Source organism: Carassius auratus, chromosome 13 (genome assembly GCF_003368295.1).
Source record: "Carassius auratus strain Wakin chromosome 13, ASM336829v1, whole genome shotgun sequence".
Classification (NCBI taxonomy): domain Eukaryota; kingdom Metazoa; phylum Chordata; class Actinopteri; order Cypriniformes; family Cyprinidae; genus Carassius; species Carassius auratus.
The window spans coordinates 19248052-19267129 of record NC_039255.1 but is presented as its reverse complement, the minus strand read 5'-3'; the positions used below and the strand labels follow the sequence as shown (position 1 = coordinate 19267129).

Here is a 19078-nt window from a genome sequence, read left to right as displayed (position 1 = left end):
TGCTTTCCCCGACAACTTCTCAAACCTCCTTCAGCTGCAGCTCTGATATGTTGAATTGCACACTTGGCCCAGGAGGGTCTATCAGAGTGCTGCACTCCCCCAACTCTGGCTCTCTTACTGGGTCGCTGTATGTTTCCTTCAGGTGGTGATCAATCTCCTCCTGAGAGCAGACCAGCTTGCCGCTACGCTTCTGTGCTAGCAGAAGCTACTAAGTGTTTTGTTCATTAGAATAATTTGCAAGGGATTTAAAAATTTACAAATCACATTAATTACGTCTTAGTGTAACATTATTATATCCTTTTTTTTGCTTTTGGTATTTAAGATAAAAATGACCAAATGTGATGGTAAAACTATACAATAAGGTTCCATTAGTTAATGTTAGATAATGTATTAACTATCATGAATAAACAATGAACAATACATTTATTACAGTTTTATTAATATTTGGTAATTAATAACATTACGTTGTTAGTTCATGTTAATTCACAGCACATTAACTAATGTTAACAAGCACAACATTTGATTTTAATAATGCATTAGTAAATGTTATAGTTAAGGTTAACTAAGATTAATAAATGCTGTAGAAGTGTTGCTCGATATCAGTTCATTTTAACTGAAAATATTTTATAATACACACGTTTTCATTAAAAAAAAAAACAAATTACAAAATAAACTAGACAGCACTTAATACAGCATTTAAAAAACAAACTTGAAAAACAATTTTGTAATATTCAAGGAGTAAATTAATTGTACATAGGAAATTTGATTATATATTTTTGACAAATAGTTACAACATGTGGTGGAGATTAAAAAACTAAGGACACATTACACACTAATAATTAGTGCATTGGAAAAAAAGCCAATCAAAAATGTCATTCATTAGAATTTCAGTACAATAATCTGTGGTAACCGAGTAAAATGAAGTGTGCAAAATGTAGAAAACAACATAAAAACAATAATAAATAAAAACAACATATGGAGTTTGTATGTAGACTATAAAACAATGTGGTCCAGTCAAAGCAACAATAATACAGTAACTCACATTTTGATTTTAGCTATTGAGAAAATGAATTCAAAATTTAGTATTACATCACTTGCTCGCCAAAGGATCCTCTACAGTGAATGCAATATTAGTGATAGAGGAAACAACGGTTTTGTTTATTGCAAACACAGAGCTTTTCACTTCACATTACGGTAATTAATGTACCAGAGTCATGTGGATTACTGTGATGTTTTTTATGAGCTGTATAGACTCTCATTCTGACGGCACCCATTCACTGCAAAGGATCCATTGATGAGCCAGTGATGTGCTAAATATCTCCAAATCTGTTCCATTGAAGAAACAAACTCATCTATATCTCGGATGGCCTGAGTGCATTTTCATTGAATTTCACTAAAACTAACAAAACTATTTCTTTAAAGTGATCTGAACCAAATCTGAACAAAGTCACCATTCCAATAGTTGAGCAAAAAAATCGTCGAGGGTCAAATAGAGGGTAAATAAATGACCAGGAAAAAATTGCGCAAACAAACAAAATGCCTATATCAGGGATTAGGGTTCGAGCTAAACTCGAAAAAATATATAGATGGTTGATCATTTCTTTCAGCAGCAGAGGGCATCAGCGATCCATAACAAACAATGTGAGAGCTGAGTTTTAACAGCATTCATCCAGACAAACTCTAGTACACATTAAAACACGCTATAGCTTTACTAGCTAATCATTAACCAGTAATATGAAGTGTACGCAAATTTCTGAGGAAGTTTAAGCTTTTTTCTGTACCCTGTCTCTTCTAATAATCAGCTTCGGTGATCCAGGTCTCTAAACTCACCCAAACACTTGCGTAATAATCATCATCTGGAATCAGAGATCCCGAAATTACATGAACAAACAAGCTGTGATGACGATGTGGATGCGTGCTTCTCATAACCAATCGCTGTGCGATTTATGTTGCATCCATGCAGCTCTCAAGATGTAAATGAATGACGTTGGCAGGATGAGCACACAGAGGCGCTAAGAGAGCATTCAACAGTTCCGCTGCAGGTCAGATGCGCGCTCGAGCTCGACGGACTGATCCAAACGGAAGCTGCGTGAGTTTAACGGGAGGATATACTCAATAAAGTAACATTCCTGTCGCTTCAAGAAGAGAAGGGGAGAAACAAAGGTATGTTACATGTATTTAGCCTATACAGTATAATATTGTGGTCTATTAAATTTGGAAAATAAAGTGTGAAAAAGAAAGCAAGGAAACCAAGCTATGTGATATATTTCTACAGAGTAGTAGTAGCGGAGCAAATAATTAGCCTTGTCTCTTAAATTGCATTTATTTATTTATTTATTCATTTATTTATTGTATTGATCAATGCATCGGTGACTAAATTAAATTTGGTCCCTTTTTTATTTTATTTTGTAGGCTATGTTATTGTCTTGGATTTGCCCTGATGGAGTTGCATATTAGTCATTCCACTATATGAAAGCTTTTTGTGTCTCTTATATATATTAAATTATAGCTACTGTAACAATGAAAACAAGATTTAACTTTTAACAATGTGTTAGACATGTTCACCAAGCACATTAGTAAAATCCTTTAACTTTATTCTTTTTCCTGTTGATTTGCTTCATGAAACTCTTTTGATCTGTCCACTGCCCTGTGTTTCCCCCTTTTTGTAATATCAAATATGCACAGTGGTTCTGAAAATAAAAGCTTATGTGTGGTAATCATAAATTTGTTAGATTTGAGGTTTTAGCAAAATACCTAACTCACTCTGACCAACGTCTAATAATTATCACAATGATGTCCAGTTTCACAAAAATGAATAAATAAATATATAACTGACATAATGACTTTTTTTTTTTTTTATTGGAATGACCATACAATCTAAATATGATGTCATAATTCCCACAACATTCTTCAAACTTGGCTGTTGTATGTTAGGTCTAGTCTAACTTACCTTGATGCATGAGGTCTAGAGTATATTTGTGTACACACATAAATGTGTGTGTGCTTGTATCAGCGCCCATAAGCAAGGGATGAAACTGACAAAAATTACTTTGAAATAACTAAACACAGTGCCAAAGGCCTCTCGTTGCCAGATGATTTTTGGATTGCCAGCACAGACGTCACCATACATGCCAAATCATGTCTAGTAGCCCTTTTGTGAGTTTACTGAGAGCAGTTATTTTATGATTATTAATCTTGACAGGTTACAGTTAAGAATGATAAAAGAGGTTTTCAGGACTTTAAAAATGTCCTACTGGTGAACTGATCAAGGGACAGTGTAATATACTAGATGGCATGTTTGTCTGTTTTAAAGGGCGTGAGTTAAGCTGCCTCAATATTCACCCTAAGCAAAGCCATAGTTAAAGGACAGCGCTAAGTAAGAGGATCTGTCAGTATTGTTCTTCTAATGACACCATAATATAGACATAAAACACACTGTATTCAACAGCCTCACCATTCTTTGTAAAATACCACACAAACAATTTGAGTCAGCATGCTCCTAATATCTTTTCTCCACAGAAATCTGTTTAATATTCTCTTTCACACTCTCCTTTTCATTTACTTTTCCTCTCATCTAAAAACTTACAATACAGTTATAAAAAATTGAGTTGTATAGCCTGTAATAAACTTCAGGAAGGGCATCTTGACAGTTCACCCAGAACTCCCCATCATTGCAACATGTTCCACTTCTTTCTAAAGTAAAAGACTTCTCTCAATTATTTCTGCACTTGTTTTTTTTAGCATGCCTTTGTTAGTGTTATTTTAGCATTATTTAGGATTTGTATTACTACTGTAATATTTATTAATATTTCTATTTTTATGTTTTTAGTTTTCATCTTAATTTTAGTTTGTTTTAGTAATTTTGTTTGTAATTTTGTGCTTTTGTCATTTTTATGATTTCGTTTTGTTCTAAAATTCAATTTAGATTTTATTTTATTTGATTTCAGTTTTAGTAATTTTATTACTTTTCCTTCAGCTGATTTTATTTCAGTTCGCTGCAACATTTCAAGTTTTAGTTCTAAACAATGAAGTTTTTCACCTAATAACCTAATATTTATTTCAGATTTATTTCAGTTAATGAAAACAATTGTTTTTGTCTTAGACAGAGCAATCTGATCAGTTTGGGTCTCATTGTCAAAATAACATGAATATTATTATTTTTTATTTTTTCCGGTCTTTGTACTATCCAGCCTTTAACTGTTGAATAATTGAACATAATTTGTGAGTGTGCGTGTGCGTGAGCGTGAGCGTGGGTGCACTAGTGGGTTGGCTTATCTGTTCACAGTTTTATTATCCTTAAGCATTCCACTATGATTTCTGTCTTTCCAATAGACTACAAAAAGGGTCAGTTCCTTCAGACCACCATCAGCTGAATGAGTTTGATGAAGACCTTCTTCATTATTTTACCATGCTTCGTATTTGAATACCCACCTGCAGACACCGGTGTTGTCCCTGTCACACTGCAGCCTGGAGCAAAGTTTAGGTGGCTTGTTTGGTTGTGTGCATGTTGTTAAAACCATGACAGTCTGAAAGGAAGACAGGAAGGGATTTTTTTTTAGGGATCACGAACTGAACAAACACGCAAATGCTGCAACTGACTTGTTGGAGCACAGATTTAGATCAAAGTGTTTTTTTTTTTTTTGTAAAAGGAATAGTTTAGGCACAATGAAATTGTGTGATTATTTACTCACCTGCTTCCACCCTGTGTTTTTCTTTTACTGTTAAACCCAAAATTAGATGTTTGGTAGAATATCTGGGTGGCTATTTTCCATAAAAGAAACGGCGGAGGGTTTACAGTATACTGCCAAGCTGTAACTAGGACGAAAAAGCACCATAAAAGTAGTACCATATGACAAATAGTCATATGGATAAAAAATTTTTTGGTTGTTTTTATAAATTATTCATTGATAATACTCCCCTCCATTAATGCCAAATTCCATTAATGTTTTAATCATGATAATCAATACAAAATTAGCTTTTGTGTTTCATGGAAGAAAATTAGACTGGATTGAAATGTTATTATTGAGGCGAACTATTCCTTAAGTATTGCTCAAGCTTATGTATTTGTGTGCTAGTGTTATGATCCGAATGTTCTCATTATGATACAAAGTTTCGAAGAACATATACACTACCGTTCAAGTAGTGGGGTCAGTAAGATTTTATTTTTATTCTGGAAGGTTGCATTAAATTGATCAAAAGTGACATATTAGAATGATGAAGGATCATGTGACACTGAAAGCTGGAGTAATCAGTTTTGCATAACAGGAATAAATGACTTTTTAAAATACGCTCAAGTAGAATCAAGTTTAGCCTTAGAGACCTCAAACACATTTTTAACAACCCCTAACTTTTAAACTGAAGTTTAGGCTCTCTTTTAATTACAGTATCCATATCATTTTCGATTGCCAAAGATACTTGCATTTCATTAATCAACAGCCCATTTATTTTTATAGTACAGAAGTGAAATGTATCAAAATTAATATATATATATATATATATATATATATATATATATATATATATATATATATATATATATATATATATATATATATATATATATATGGATTGCTGTGTAGTTTAGATGAATTTCATGCTGATTTATGTTTTATTTTCCTATTAGAATGACAGATATAATGAACAACCCAGAACACAGTCGGGAAGACTTCACTGTGAGTGACACCGCAGAGCAAGGCGTTTCATTTCAGGTTGGTATCTAATCTTTTCATTGGTCATTTCACCACAACACTCTCATGTCGTTCAACCCCACAGAACTTTCTCGCATTTTCAAAGAACATCTTTTTCTTATAATGAAACTGAGTGAGAACTATCAGCTTCAAAACACACACACACACACACACACACAAACATAAAATATGTCTATATGACTCTTTATATATATTCCAAGTCTTCTGATGTCATGCAATAGCTTTGTGTGAATAATTGACTGGAATTCAAGATATTATTGGCTGCATGTATATCAATCAAAGCTAGTGTATGGACACTTTTTTGATGTTTTGTCAGTCCTTTTGTTGCTTGACATCCCTGGTCAACTTTCACCTTCAATATATCAAAAACAGCCAAGTTATTCTTCAAAAACTCCCTCTTTTGTTCCACTGAAAAATGAAAGTCATACAAGTTTACACCAAAATGCGTGTTGAGTGTAATAGCAGATTTACAGTATTGAGATGAACTATTCCTTTAAGCCAATAAACTTGCTGTAAGTGGAACATTCAGCATCTCTCTTACAGATAAAATCTATCATCCTCCATTTTCAGATTTTCCCAGACACACAGGAGCGCCACCCCAAGGTGTTCAAGCGCTTGCCCTCCATCGTAGTGGAGCCCACAGAGGGAGAGGTGGAGAGCGGAGAGTTACGTTGGCCCCCAGATGACCTGAGAAGCACAGACCCTTCCGGCCAAACACACACACCCATGTCATCACAAACCCAGATATCACACAGCCAGAGTACAGGTGTGTAAGACAATAATTCAGGAAAAAGGTGTGTATTCTCTCATTATTGGTATTAACATTAACCCACACTACAGTGTGCAATGGTCTAAAGAGGAACAAATAAATATACACTTCCTGAAAGTCTGCCTATATGTGTTTCAGTTCAGAGAAGTTCATTTATAAATGAATTGCATGCATTTTCTCCCCTCAGATGAAGTCAAGTGCAGCAGCCTGGAAACATCAGGGGCAGCTGAGCATAACTGAAATCTAATAAATACGTTGTCACAAGTCTATCATTATCACAAGTCTTGGTTCTCACAACATTTTCTCACAAAGCAACACAAGCAGCCAATCTGGCAGACAGGTGTGAATAAGAAAAGAGCTCACAGTGCTACATCTGAGCACTCTTCATAACACATTCATGGCTTTAAAAAGACACTTGAAAGTCTTTTGTACTTTTTAAGATTAAACTTGTGATAAATTTTATCTGTGGCAAGTGGCTTTAACATTCTTACATTCCCTTCAGACTTGAAGGCTTAGATTGTTTTTCCTGATGCAGAAATTCTGGTTATAAAACTCCTGCATCCATGTACAGTATCCTCTACATTTATGTCTACGAATATACTGAAAATGTGTAGAATATGGATGATACACACACACACACACACAAAATAATAATTGTATGAGCAGTTAAAAAATATGAATGTGCAGAATATTGTTCAAAATAAACGTATAAAAAACACAGTTCCTGGATCTCAAGTAAGAAATGTACGGTTAGATAGCCAATATTGCCTTATTATTTGACCAGCTGATTATATTAGTTCACTTAATACATGGCTACTTATCAAATAAATGGATGTAAAATACTGAATTAATTAAATTAATTTAACATGTGAGAAGTCTAAGATCACAAAGTGATACAAAATAGTATTTGGACACTTTGCATATCCAGTCCAATCTAGTGAGAGATGTATTGATTTGTTATTATGCCCTGCTCTTTGATATATCACAGAAGCCTGTGAATACATAGTCTAAAAAGATTGCAGTGACCACTGTGAATCTTGCACTTATGTGAAAATGATTCATTACATGCTTTGCGGCTGAAAACTTTATGCGAGGAGACCCCATCCTCTCTTCACACAATCTGGCTGAGGCTTGTGAGGAATAACTTCTGCTGAACTTTAAACATGTCTGTCTGTATGTCCGCCTGAGGACAAGGACTTCCTTATATCTACAAGCCCTGTATGACTTTCTGCAGACTTGAAATTATTAGAGGCGTTTGTGCACATATACACAATATTTTCAAAGCACAACTGCAAGAGTCCCACACTGGATTACAAACAGAGACTGCTTTTTAGACAGCTTAATTCAACCTCTGGTTATAAATAGTCATTTCTTCTAAGACCAGCCTTGTGTACTATTACTATTTTCTGTCTTAGGGTTAGGAATTCAAACAGACACCTGTGCTTGAGTATTATAAAACTAGTTTGAACCGTACAACAGGCATGGAAGATAAGCCAAATAATGCTGGGAAATACTGGGGAGGCCAACTTTGATTTTGTGACTGCGAGTATTGCACATACTGTACAGACATAAGTCACTTCAATTAACATAATCTCTATTTTAACAATAGTTAAGATGTTGTAGTAATACTGATTCTTAAACCACTTCACAATATACATTGCACTCATGATATTTTCTTAGTATCTAAACCCCATAGTGAAACTGCTTTGATGTGTATCAATGTTTATAGCATATATTTTAAAAATCACATTTTGTCTACTGTAATATTTACGTAATCCTGTAACTAAAGCATTGTGTTCACCACTTCCCATCGCTATCATAATTTTATTTTATTTTTTTCATGGCATGCATTGACACTTGTGACTTCTAGTCCTTTTTAAATGAATAATTGGAAATCTGGAAATAACTAGGAGTTTCAATTTCATCATTGTAAAAATGAATTGATATTTTGATATTAAACTTGGTCTTAATATGTACACCTTTTTTTCTTTTTTTAATTCATTTATTTGGTAAGTTTAAATAAAGATTAATATTAGATAGCTGCTGAGTTTGTGTTCTCCTTTGTTTAATCTATTCGTAATCTATTCTATTAGCACCATTCAGCTCGGAAAAATGCTTTCTTAGAAACTATTATTGCATTGTTTTGTGTACTTTACAACAAGTTCTCTTCTCTGCTCAATATCCCTATTATTCCCAAAATGACAGGGAATAATGGGAATTTTGTATTGGAGGAGCAAATTCATTTGATCCTGTCAATCACAGCATTATTGGAGGATTTTATTACTAGAAAAGCTGGTCTTATGCTGGCCTATCTATTTTAAAATGTCATGTTAAATGCAATGTGTTGCTATTTCTTTGTAATCATTTTGAAATGTACTAGCAATTTCTGAGTCCAGTGTAAAAAACAACACACAAACAAGGCATGAGGGGGAAGGTTGGTATTTTAAGTGAAATCACAATCATTCCAGAAATAAGATGATTACGAACCATTGAGTTCAGTATGAGGCTGACCACAGTGTCCTTGTGTATAAGAGCATTGAGTCCTAAAGATAAAGGGGTATGAAGAGATTAAGTTGCCCATGGAGCATGATGACCTCTCTGTGATTAACATGACCCTGATGAATCGAGTTCAGTCCACAGCATGGGACGGCCACTGTCTGCCCACTGATCCAGAAATCCCATGCCAACATGATATGCACTCTACTTGCACTGATTTCATCTAGCACTTCAACAATAAAGGAACACATTACTCAAAAAGTTACGTTTGGTTACAGTTGATGCTGAAATTTACTTGCAAAAAAATGTGTTCATCAGAACAGATTTAGTATTACATTGTTATGGTATGGAATGATATTCCAGACTTTATTCAAAAGGAATTGCAAATTGTATTTGCAATTGCGTTTTCAATTTGTGGACGCATAAAATGTGACATAATCCAAACGCAAATGCAAATCATGCACGACTGTTTTCATTTTCGTTAAAACGAACGCACAGTGTCTGCCAAATTCAAAATGGAAATGCAAAGTCCGTTTGCAATTGTGTTTCCCATATCTTACAAGCTATGAGCCTGTCATATTTAAATAGCAATATTAATTACCACATTTGCTTTTCACTCTCTCTGCACTGTGCATGTAAACTGCCAAAACTCAAATGGAATCGCAATTACTTTTGCATTTGAATGTCCAACGTCTACACGGAAACCTGTCAATCAAGTGACAGGGGTGGGCCCATTTTATTGGGCGTGTTTGCATTGGGAAGTGACGTCACAGTCGACGGTAATAAATAATAATATTAAATAATAATAAATAATATGAATTAATTAGTGTGCACTTTGTCATCTAAATACTTAATAATCAATAAGGTTAAGGATGTGGCTTACAAATTACTTCATCTTTTCTATCCTGTGAAGCTTTACTTAAAAAAGATGTTTCCTGATATTGACACTTTATGTTCTTTTTGTGGTTCTGAGCACGAATCCATTTCTCATCTCTTCTGGGAATGCACATATGTTCTAGTCTGTTCTAGTAGAATTGTTTTATCTTCGATCATACTAAAATGTATGGAATGATATTCCGGACTTTATTCAAAAGGAATTGCAAATTGTAAACGGTAATGCGTGATTTGCATTTGCGTTTGGATTATGTCACATTTTATGCGTCCAAAAATTGAAAACGCAATTGCAAATACAATTTGAAATTCCTTTTGAATAAAGTCCGGAATATCATTCCATATAAAGCATCCCATTCACCGTGCTAAGTATTAAAACACAAAACTCAGCCTGGTTATTTTATGAATTTAAACGCTGAATAAAGGGACTCTACTACCAGTAGGCCATTTCCAGATTTGCATTGCCTGCCCTCAGTTAATGTCATTGTTTTCCTTTTTATCTCTTTTCCACTTCAGTCAAAACCGCTCTGTGCTTATGCTCGGTAACTATGGAGATGGTTCAATGTAGGGGTTTGGTTACATCAGACACAGATAGTGGCACTTAACCTAGTTCAGCTGGAGCCTGATTAGCAACACAGCTATCAGCTGCATGCTCCTCATCATCATTATCCTCAGAGCTGCAGTCTCAAGCTTACATTATTGTTTGTTCATGCCTTTTAGTGAGATCTATTTCACTTTTTTATATTCTATTAAGGGTATAAAACGGTACTCTAGTGAAGTTTCTCTCTGTAGTTAAAGGGAGAGATTCAGGTTTATCTTCCCCTCATTTCCCCAAATACAGGCAGGTGAGATGATAAAGAGGAAACACTTCCATCTACACCAGTGGTTCCCAACCTTTTTCAACTCGCGGCCCACACAACCAAACACATATGTTTGCGCGGCCCACTTCAAAAAAATTAACTGACCCCGCTATTGTTGGGTTAATAACTTAGTACTCAGAAGCTAGATTTTAAACTATATTTATTGAATAAACTAGGGCTGTGCGATATGGACAAAAAAAAAAAAAAAAAATCGCGATTTTTTTTATCAATTTTGCAATTGTGCTTTTACATTCATAAATGCATTCAGGATTAATTTGAAACCTATTTCCAAAAGAAAACCAATCAGAGCTTTATCAAAAAGTTGTAACATCTCTAGAACAGGCATAAGTCAAAATTATCACTATAGTGAAGATGTAAAAAAATGTATAGACTTGTGGCAAAAAAAAAAAATCCTGTATCCTTTTTTGCCATGCATTGTTCATAGAGCTCATTAATTGTAGCGGTGCCTCAGGTGTTTGCAGTGTGTATACAGTATGTGTATGCGGTCAGCAGCGAGAGCGCATAAATATAACGCATATAATCTCTCTGTTCGCAGCAGATTTCCTATGCTCTGTCACAAAACCGGTCGTGCTTGCTCAGATACAAGCTGCTTTGCAAGGACTTAAAACGTGTCTCCTCTCACTTAAACTGCATCCTGTTCACTAACAAATTCACTCTATGCTCATGTGTTAGACATGAATTATTTTCGCACGTTTCATTTCTAGCCTTTTACCGCAGTGAGAACGCTCTGATCCGTCAACATTGGCTCAGAAAAAAGGCGCATCACAGACAGTGTGTGAACCTGGAGTTAGGCATATGCGCACGCTCAAATCGTGATTTTAGGATTTTTTTCTTTTAATCGCACAGCCCTAGAATGGACTGGAAATGAACAGAAAATAATTGGCGGCCCACCTGCAATACCACCGCGGCCCACTAGGGGGCCGCGGACCACAGGTTGAAAACCACTGATCTACACATATGCACAAACGTGTGCAAACATACACATATTTAATATCCTCCCATCTTGCAGTCAGCAGAAATTAAAGGAGCAAGACACCCAAAATTAAAAACACTTAGTTTGTTCAACACTATCAAAGTGTTTGTAATTTTCACAGAAGAAGCTGTAAAAATTATGTAGTAAGAACCTTGTCGATTTTGATTTATCTTACCATATATGGTGAAATACTGTGTTAAAAAGTATAAAATCATTTCTGCATCTTTCAAGTAAAAATAAACAAATAAATAATAATAATTACCAAAAGTCCCCAGATGACACATCACATTTATATGTATTTTTGTTATTTGGAATGTACATTGGTGTGTTCTGTGTTACATTTTGTTATTTAGTTCATGTTTATTGCATTATTTTAGTGTCAAGTTATTGAAGGTGTTTTGTCTTTTTGTGTATGACTTTGTCTATACATGAATACTGGCCAATTGTATGCTTTACAACCTGTATTATCACAGAAGATAAGCATTAACATTATAGTACTTAATAAAAATATATGATTAAATTGTGATATAATGGTGACTTTATTAGGAACAGACAGAATCTTGTTATTCACAAATTTTTTAAAATCACTGGATTATTAGTGAATAACATACATTTCTGTTTTTCAACATATATGGTAAGATAAGTTAGAATCAACAAAGTGTTTTCTACATCATTTTTATAGTTTCTTCTGTGAAAATTTCAAACACTGACAGTTTTGAACAACCTAAGGAGAGATTCAGTTATGAATTATACTGGTATTGTGTATATAATCTGATTCAGTGAAAAGGCCTGATTCATTCGTTATCGAATCACATTGCTACATCTCTCCTGAAATCAACAAGGAGAGTTTTTATTTAACTCCCTCATATGAGTGTTGCATAATGTGCCAAAGCAGTCTGTGTTTTAAACCACAGAAAATAGTTATGTTTTTCTTTAATGTTCTCCCTCTCACTTGTTATGTTCTCCCTCCATCTTTCTTTCTACTAAAGTTGTTTTTCTTCTCCATTAACCTCTTGGCAGACCTGCTAAATGTCATTTCAATCAAATACACTTATGGCATCCATTAATTGTTGACACATGCTGTTAAAGATGGTTGTGTGTGTGTGTGTGTGTGTGTGTGTACATATTTCCTTTTTGTGCTAGCATGAACAGTTTTTTAAATCAAGTATGCATGCATGTGTGTGTACTGTAGTATGTTTTAATAAGTCTGAATGTACTTTATTACATTCATAGCACAGAAAAGGTTTATTCAAGATTTGAATAGGAAAGGCTTTTCCTGATAAAACATTGTTCACCTTTTAAAAGAGGAAATATTTACTAAATATTTTCAATCATTTGGGAGATGAAGAAACACAAAAGAAGATAAATTGATTCTTAAGAAAGAATGATACCTACACAATCCCGTTATGGGAAGCTCTCCATTTGCAGGCATGTATCTGCATGTAAGTGTGTGTGTTTGAACATTTCAGGAAATCATACTGGTGCATTATGAGAATATAGGCTGAAGTCATTTGGACAGAAAATAAAGCTAAATACAGTTGAACAACATACTGTCAGGATTATGTTCTGTTTTCATTTAGTTTGAGCATCCTTGTTTCTGTCTTTAGTTTGACCTAGTTTCCTGATACCAATAGACATGTATTATATACAGTGTCTATGTGACCTAAAAGTATAACATCTAGTATCTTAATATTAATGTACAGTATCTTATTAATAATAATAATAATAATATATTAATTTATAATATTAATATTTATAACATTTATATATATATTAAAGAAAAGAAAAACTTAAATGACCACATACATGTATATTTCAAATCATTTTTATTTTTAAATGAATACTCCATTTGAGCATGTTTGTCTGTTGGTTTGTATTGCATAAAAACATTATTAATGGTAGGGATTTTTTAGTCATTCTTTCTGCAGGTTACATCATTTCACCATCAGGTGGTGAAAATAATTAGCTTTAGGAGTGAATTCTACATTTAAATGATTTGTTCAAATCCTCTGATTCATGACTGGTTTATGAGTGAATCATTGAATCGTTCATTCAGTAATTAGCTGAAAAACACTGGTTAATCAAAAACAAAACAAAAAACTACTACTGTGTTCTGCTTTGAATTTGTTTGGGGCAGAAACAGACAGTAACTTAAAATATTCTGTGACTCTGTATTACTGTTGATTCATAAAGACCAAGGTGGCACTGGTCCACATTGAAGACAGATGACAGTCTAAAGCTACCAGAATATAGCAATGATGTGGAAATGGTTCAGCAATCTATCGCTCATGACATGATTTACATTGGAAAGTGTGATTAATTTTAGCGATTTGTTTTTTGTTTTTGTTTTTATTGTGAAGGAACTGATTTCAAACAAGTTTTGAGTCAGTCCATGTATGTGTTATTTAATGTCTTTTCTGAATTACTATGTCTCAGTTAGCCTATATAAATTAGGGAGAATTCTTGTTTTATTTGTTTTAGTATAAATGTAACTGCTGCTACACAAAAAGGCATACATAAATCCCCTAGCAAATCTAGACAGGTATAGGTGGGGGAGGTGGAGGGTTTCAGAGGAGCTCTGATAGCACGCTACAAAACCAGCTTACCACATACACAGGACCAGACTATTTAAATGTTGAGCAGGCAAGCCCTTGACTGCAGAATCATCACGTAGTAAATAATGTGACTGCTAGCAGATTGCATGTAAAGGACATGTCAGTCTATGTATCTAGATTTTCAGTACTCATGCTCTTGTGATATTGCTATATATATTTGACCATCTTAAATTTAGAATCAGAAAATAGCACATTTTCCTTCCTCTATATTTATTTAACAAAACTCTGTGAACAAAACAAGAACCTTGTTTCGGTTCTGTATCTTTTGAAAATAAAAATAGGGTTCATATGTGGATCAACAGTCAGACACCAAGGTATAATGAACACACTCAGCACCTAAAGAGAGCAGCCCGGAAAATGGAGCACAGCTTAAAGAAAACAAAACTAGAGGTATTTCATATTGCACTGATGGAATGTATTTCCTCCTACAGAAAAGCATAAAAAAGCATAAAAAAAACTGCTAGATCTGCTTAATTTTCTTTCTTTTTTAGAAAAATAAACACAATCCCGGTATTAGTTCAATACAGTGGCAAAATTAATGAAAAATAAAGCATCAACAGATGCAGACATTTCCCAACAGCACAGTAGTAGTGACTTTATGAAATTCTTCACTTCCAAAATCAATACTAGAGATAAAATAAATACAATGCAGCCGTCAGCTATAGTATCGCATCAGATAGCGCACAATAAATCCCCTGAGGTACAACCACTCATTCTCTGCTATAGGAGAGGAAGAATGTTATAAACTTGTTAAATCATCTAAACCAGCAAATTGGTATGTTAGACCCTATACCCCCCTTCCTCAAATCTTACCCTGGAGGTCCAATGCGCTGCAGAGTTTAGCTTCACCCCTGATCAAAGACACCTACTTGTGATTTTCTAATGATCCCAAAGACACTGATTGGCTCAGGTGTGTTTAATTAGGGTTAGAGCTAAACTCCACAGGAAAGTGTATCTCGAGGTCCAGATTTGAGGATCCCTGCACTATACCATCTAAGCTAATAAAATGAATACTTCCAGAAGTCATAGAAACTCTTCTGAATTTTATTACCTCATCATTATCATTAGGATATGTCCCAAAAACATTTAAACTGGCTGATATTAAGCCTCTCATTAAAAAAAAAAACATAACTCATTCGTAGAGAATTAGTAAATTATAGACCGATCTCAAATCTCCATTTTCTGTCAAAGATACTTGAAAAGGCAGTATACTCACAATATTGTTCCTTCCTAGAGAGAAAAAATGGTATCGGTGAGGATTTTCAGTCAATACTAAAACTGCTCTCATTAGAGTTACAAATGTCCTGCTCTTATCATCTGATCATTGTTGTATCTATTATTGGTACTGGATCTTAGTGCTGCGCTTGACACTATCATCCACAACATTCTTTTGAATAGACTGGACAATTATGATGGCCTTCTGATCTGATCGTCATCAATTTGTAGCAGTGAATAAAGAAGTATCATATCAATCACAAGTGCAGTATGGGATACCACAAGGCTCAGTACTAGGGCCATTGGTTTTCACACTTCACATGTTACCCTTGGGAGATATCATCAGGAGACCTGGTGCTAGCTTTCACTGTCATGCTGATGATACTTCTGTATTTCTTCTCGGCCTGACAAAACATACCAAAACTAATTCGCAAAACTAATGGAATGCATAGTTGATATAAAGAACTAAATAACCAGTAATTTCCTTCTGCTAAATTCTGAAAATTCTGATTATTTATTTATTTAATAGGGAATTATTGGACCAGATACTTCTGCATGTAATAAGCTGTCTAACATTTGATGGCTCTGTCAATTTTTCATCACCAGTTAGGAATCTGGGTGTGCTATCTGAAAGCTGTCTTTCTTTTAAAACTGCATTTTTCCATCTTAAAATGTATCTAAATTATGACCTATGCTTTCAATGTCAAATGCAGAAACATTAATTAATGTGTTTATGACCTCAAGGTAAGGTTATTGTAATGCTTTAAGGCTGGTTCACACGGCAGGATAATTAGGCCGATTTTAGCCCCGATTCACCCCTTCCGACAATCTTAGGATGCTCCGATTATCGTAAAATAATCTGATCAAATATTCCTGCCGTGTGTGGTGTGTTAAGACTGCTCTCCTCTGCTCGGAAGAATGTCGGGACCGCTCCGATCTCAAATCGGGGATATCCAACATGTTGGATTTATTTGGCCCAATTTCGTCTCGTGTGTGGTGTCCCCCGAGGACAAACGATCACGCAGCCTGTGGACTGTGGCGTGTAGCCAATCAGAAAGTGAGGTGACGAGGCAGTGATAGTACCGGGAAACAAAATCAAAACAGCCGGCGTATATAATATAACAAATACAAATAAAGTCGATGAGCATAACTACATCCACAACTGCAGTCCACCAGAGTACATGGAAACGAATATATGAATGTTTATTTCAACGGTTATTAATCTGTGTAGTACGTAACAACATTTCTATGAGAGAAAACAACAACTTATCTCCATATTATGATATAGCAAGTATAGTCCATGCTCGCGTCGTCTCCACCTCTTTGACCATCGCCTTTTCTTGTTTTTCTTATGTTTTTTTTTTCGTTAAAAAACAAAGCACAAACTATGGCCACTGCATCCTCTTTGTCCGCCATGATTGTTTACTCTGAAGTCACGTTTGATCTCGAGGGATTTTGCGAGATTTCCCGTCTGACCTGGGAATGCTCGGGAGTCAAATCGGTTCGTGTGTGATGAGTTGATATTGCCGTGTGGCTGCACACCACACACGGAACGACCAAAACTGTTAAACCCGTGATTTTTTATCGCTGTGTGTGGGGTCTCTCATATTTGGAAAATCGGCCGACAATTTTAAAATCGTCCCGTGTGAACCAGGCCTTATTGGATGTTTGCTCAGCACTCTTAATAAGCAAAATCCAGCTTGTTTAAAATGCACCAGCAAAAGTAGAACCCGGAAGTATGGCCATATTACTCTGGTTCTGTCATCACTGTACTGGCTCCAAATTAAACATTCTATATATTTTATCTTGCTAATTACTTATAAAGCCCTGAATGGCTCCTCAGGACTTGAGTGAGCTCTTATCATATTATAGTCCTTCAAATATCAAAATATCAAAATCAACTGCGGGCGGCAGATCATTTTCCTTTTGAACTCTGGAACATTCTACCTGTAATTGTTTGGGAGACAGATACACTCTGTCAGTTTAAATCTAGATTAAAGAAAGACCCATCTCTTTAACCAGGCACACCATAACACACTCTCACATTTTTTCTAATTCGAATCTGTTAAAGGATTGTTAGGCTGCATTAATTAGGTAAACCGGAACCGAGAACACTTCCCATAACACCCGGTCTACTTGTTACATCATAAGAAGAATTGCATCTACACTAATATTAGTCTGTTTCATTCTTGTTCCGAGGTCACTGTAGCCACCCAGATCCAGACTGTATCAAGATCAGATGGTCACAGCTGTCACCCAGAAACAGTCCGTATCCAGACCAGATGGTGGATCAGCCCCTTGAGACGACTTCTACCACCCTGAATGTCAGCATAGACCATCTCAATTAAATGAGCCCTAGAGACAGATCCTCTGTGAAGATCTCGTCAACTAGACCTCATCAACTTATTTTCAGATTGATTGTACAGACACTGTTTGGAAAGAACTGAGTTGAATGGTGACATCACTGAATCAAAGTGAACTGACTTGTTGTGTTTACTGTTGTCCTCCTACATTATCAACACACTATTTTAATGTAGAGGTGCTTTGACACAATCTGGTTTGTATAAAGCGCTATATAAACAAAGGTGACTCGACTTGACTTGAATTGGATCAGTGACATGACACTGAATAGACAGTTTCCTAAATGTCATCCTTTTGATGATCCCGGGACCTCAACGCACACTGATTAATTTCACACCTCTTTGTTTTCTCTCACTGTGTTACTGGTTGTATATGCCTACGCATATTATTTTTTGTGTGTGTAGTCTGTTCCACCTACTCAGGCATGTTTGGCTCAGGTGACAGATGGATCATGAAGAGCTTGTCACTTGTCTGTCAGTGCTTGTTTGTGAAGACTGCATTCATGATAACTCTATTATAAGCCATTCAGTGAACTGAGGGTGAGGCTTAGGTCTTGTTAATTTATAATCATTTAGGGAGCATAGTGGCATATTCAACAGTCAAACAACATTTATACTTTTACATGAAAGGGACCCAGTCAGACTACATATAAATACTCAACTTAAAAGATACTGCCTCTGGATAACTGAATGAAAAGTAAGTCACGAAGTGTGAATCTGCCTGCTTTGGATCAATCTAGGTCAATTCATCTTCTCGTGTTATTATTGATTTTTAAAACTACATCATCAAGATAAAACTGAATCATATGAGACACATTGGGAATTGAGGGCTACACTTTGTTGCCAATTCTGTTTGTTCTTACCCATAATGCAGTTCAGCTCTCAATGGTGACTCTCAATCACGATCTTTCTCTCTGACAGCACAGGGAGCGACACAAGCTCGGCTTTGATTTCATCCCCAGACACAAGCACATTTGAGGATGAGAGAACATCTCTGATGGAGGGAGAACAAAAAAGAGAAAGGTTGTTTCAGGGTCAACAAATTGTGGATTACATGTAAGAAAACAATTTCATTCATCCCTGTTCATGTCAGCCATGGTGGTTTGCAAAGTTGTGCTCATTTCACTTCAGTCCTTTGTTTTTGCTTCTGGCTGTTGACCATTATGTATG

General features: G+C 35.3%; 1 protein-coding gene across 1 annotated transcript; it reads left to right on the top strand.

Moving 5' to 3' along the window:
* The first annotated feature begins 1902 nt into the window (after positions 1–1902).
* Positions 1903–8294, top strand: LOC113112975 (protein LBH-like). Its single transcript, XM_026278997.1, has 4 exons — positions 1903–2163; positions 5624–5708; positions 6279–6474; positions 6665–8294. The coding sequence occupies exons 2-4, from the start codon at positions 5625–5627 to the stop codon at positions 6715–6717; spliced, it is 333 nt and encodes a 110-aa protein (XP_026134782.1). The 5' UTR covers positions 1903–2163; position 5624; the 3' UTR covers positions 6718–8294.
* The last annotated feature ends 10784 nt before the right edge of the window (positions 8295–19078 follow it).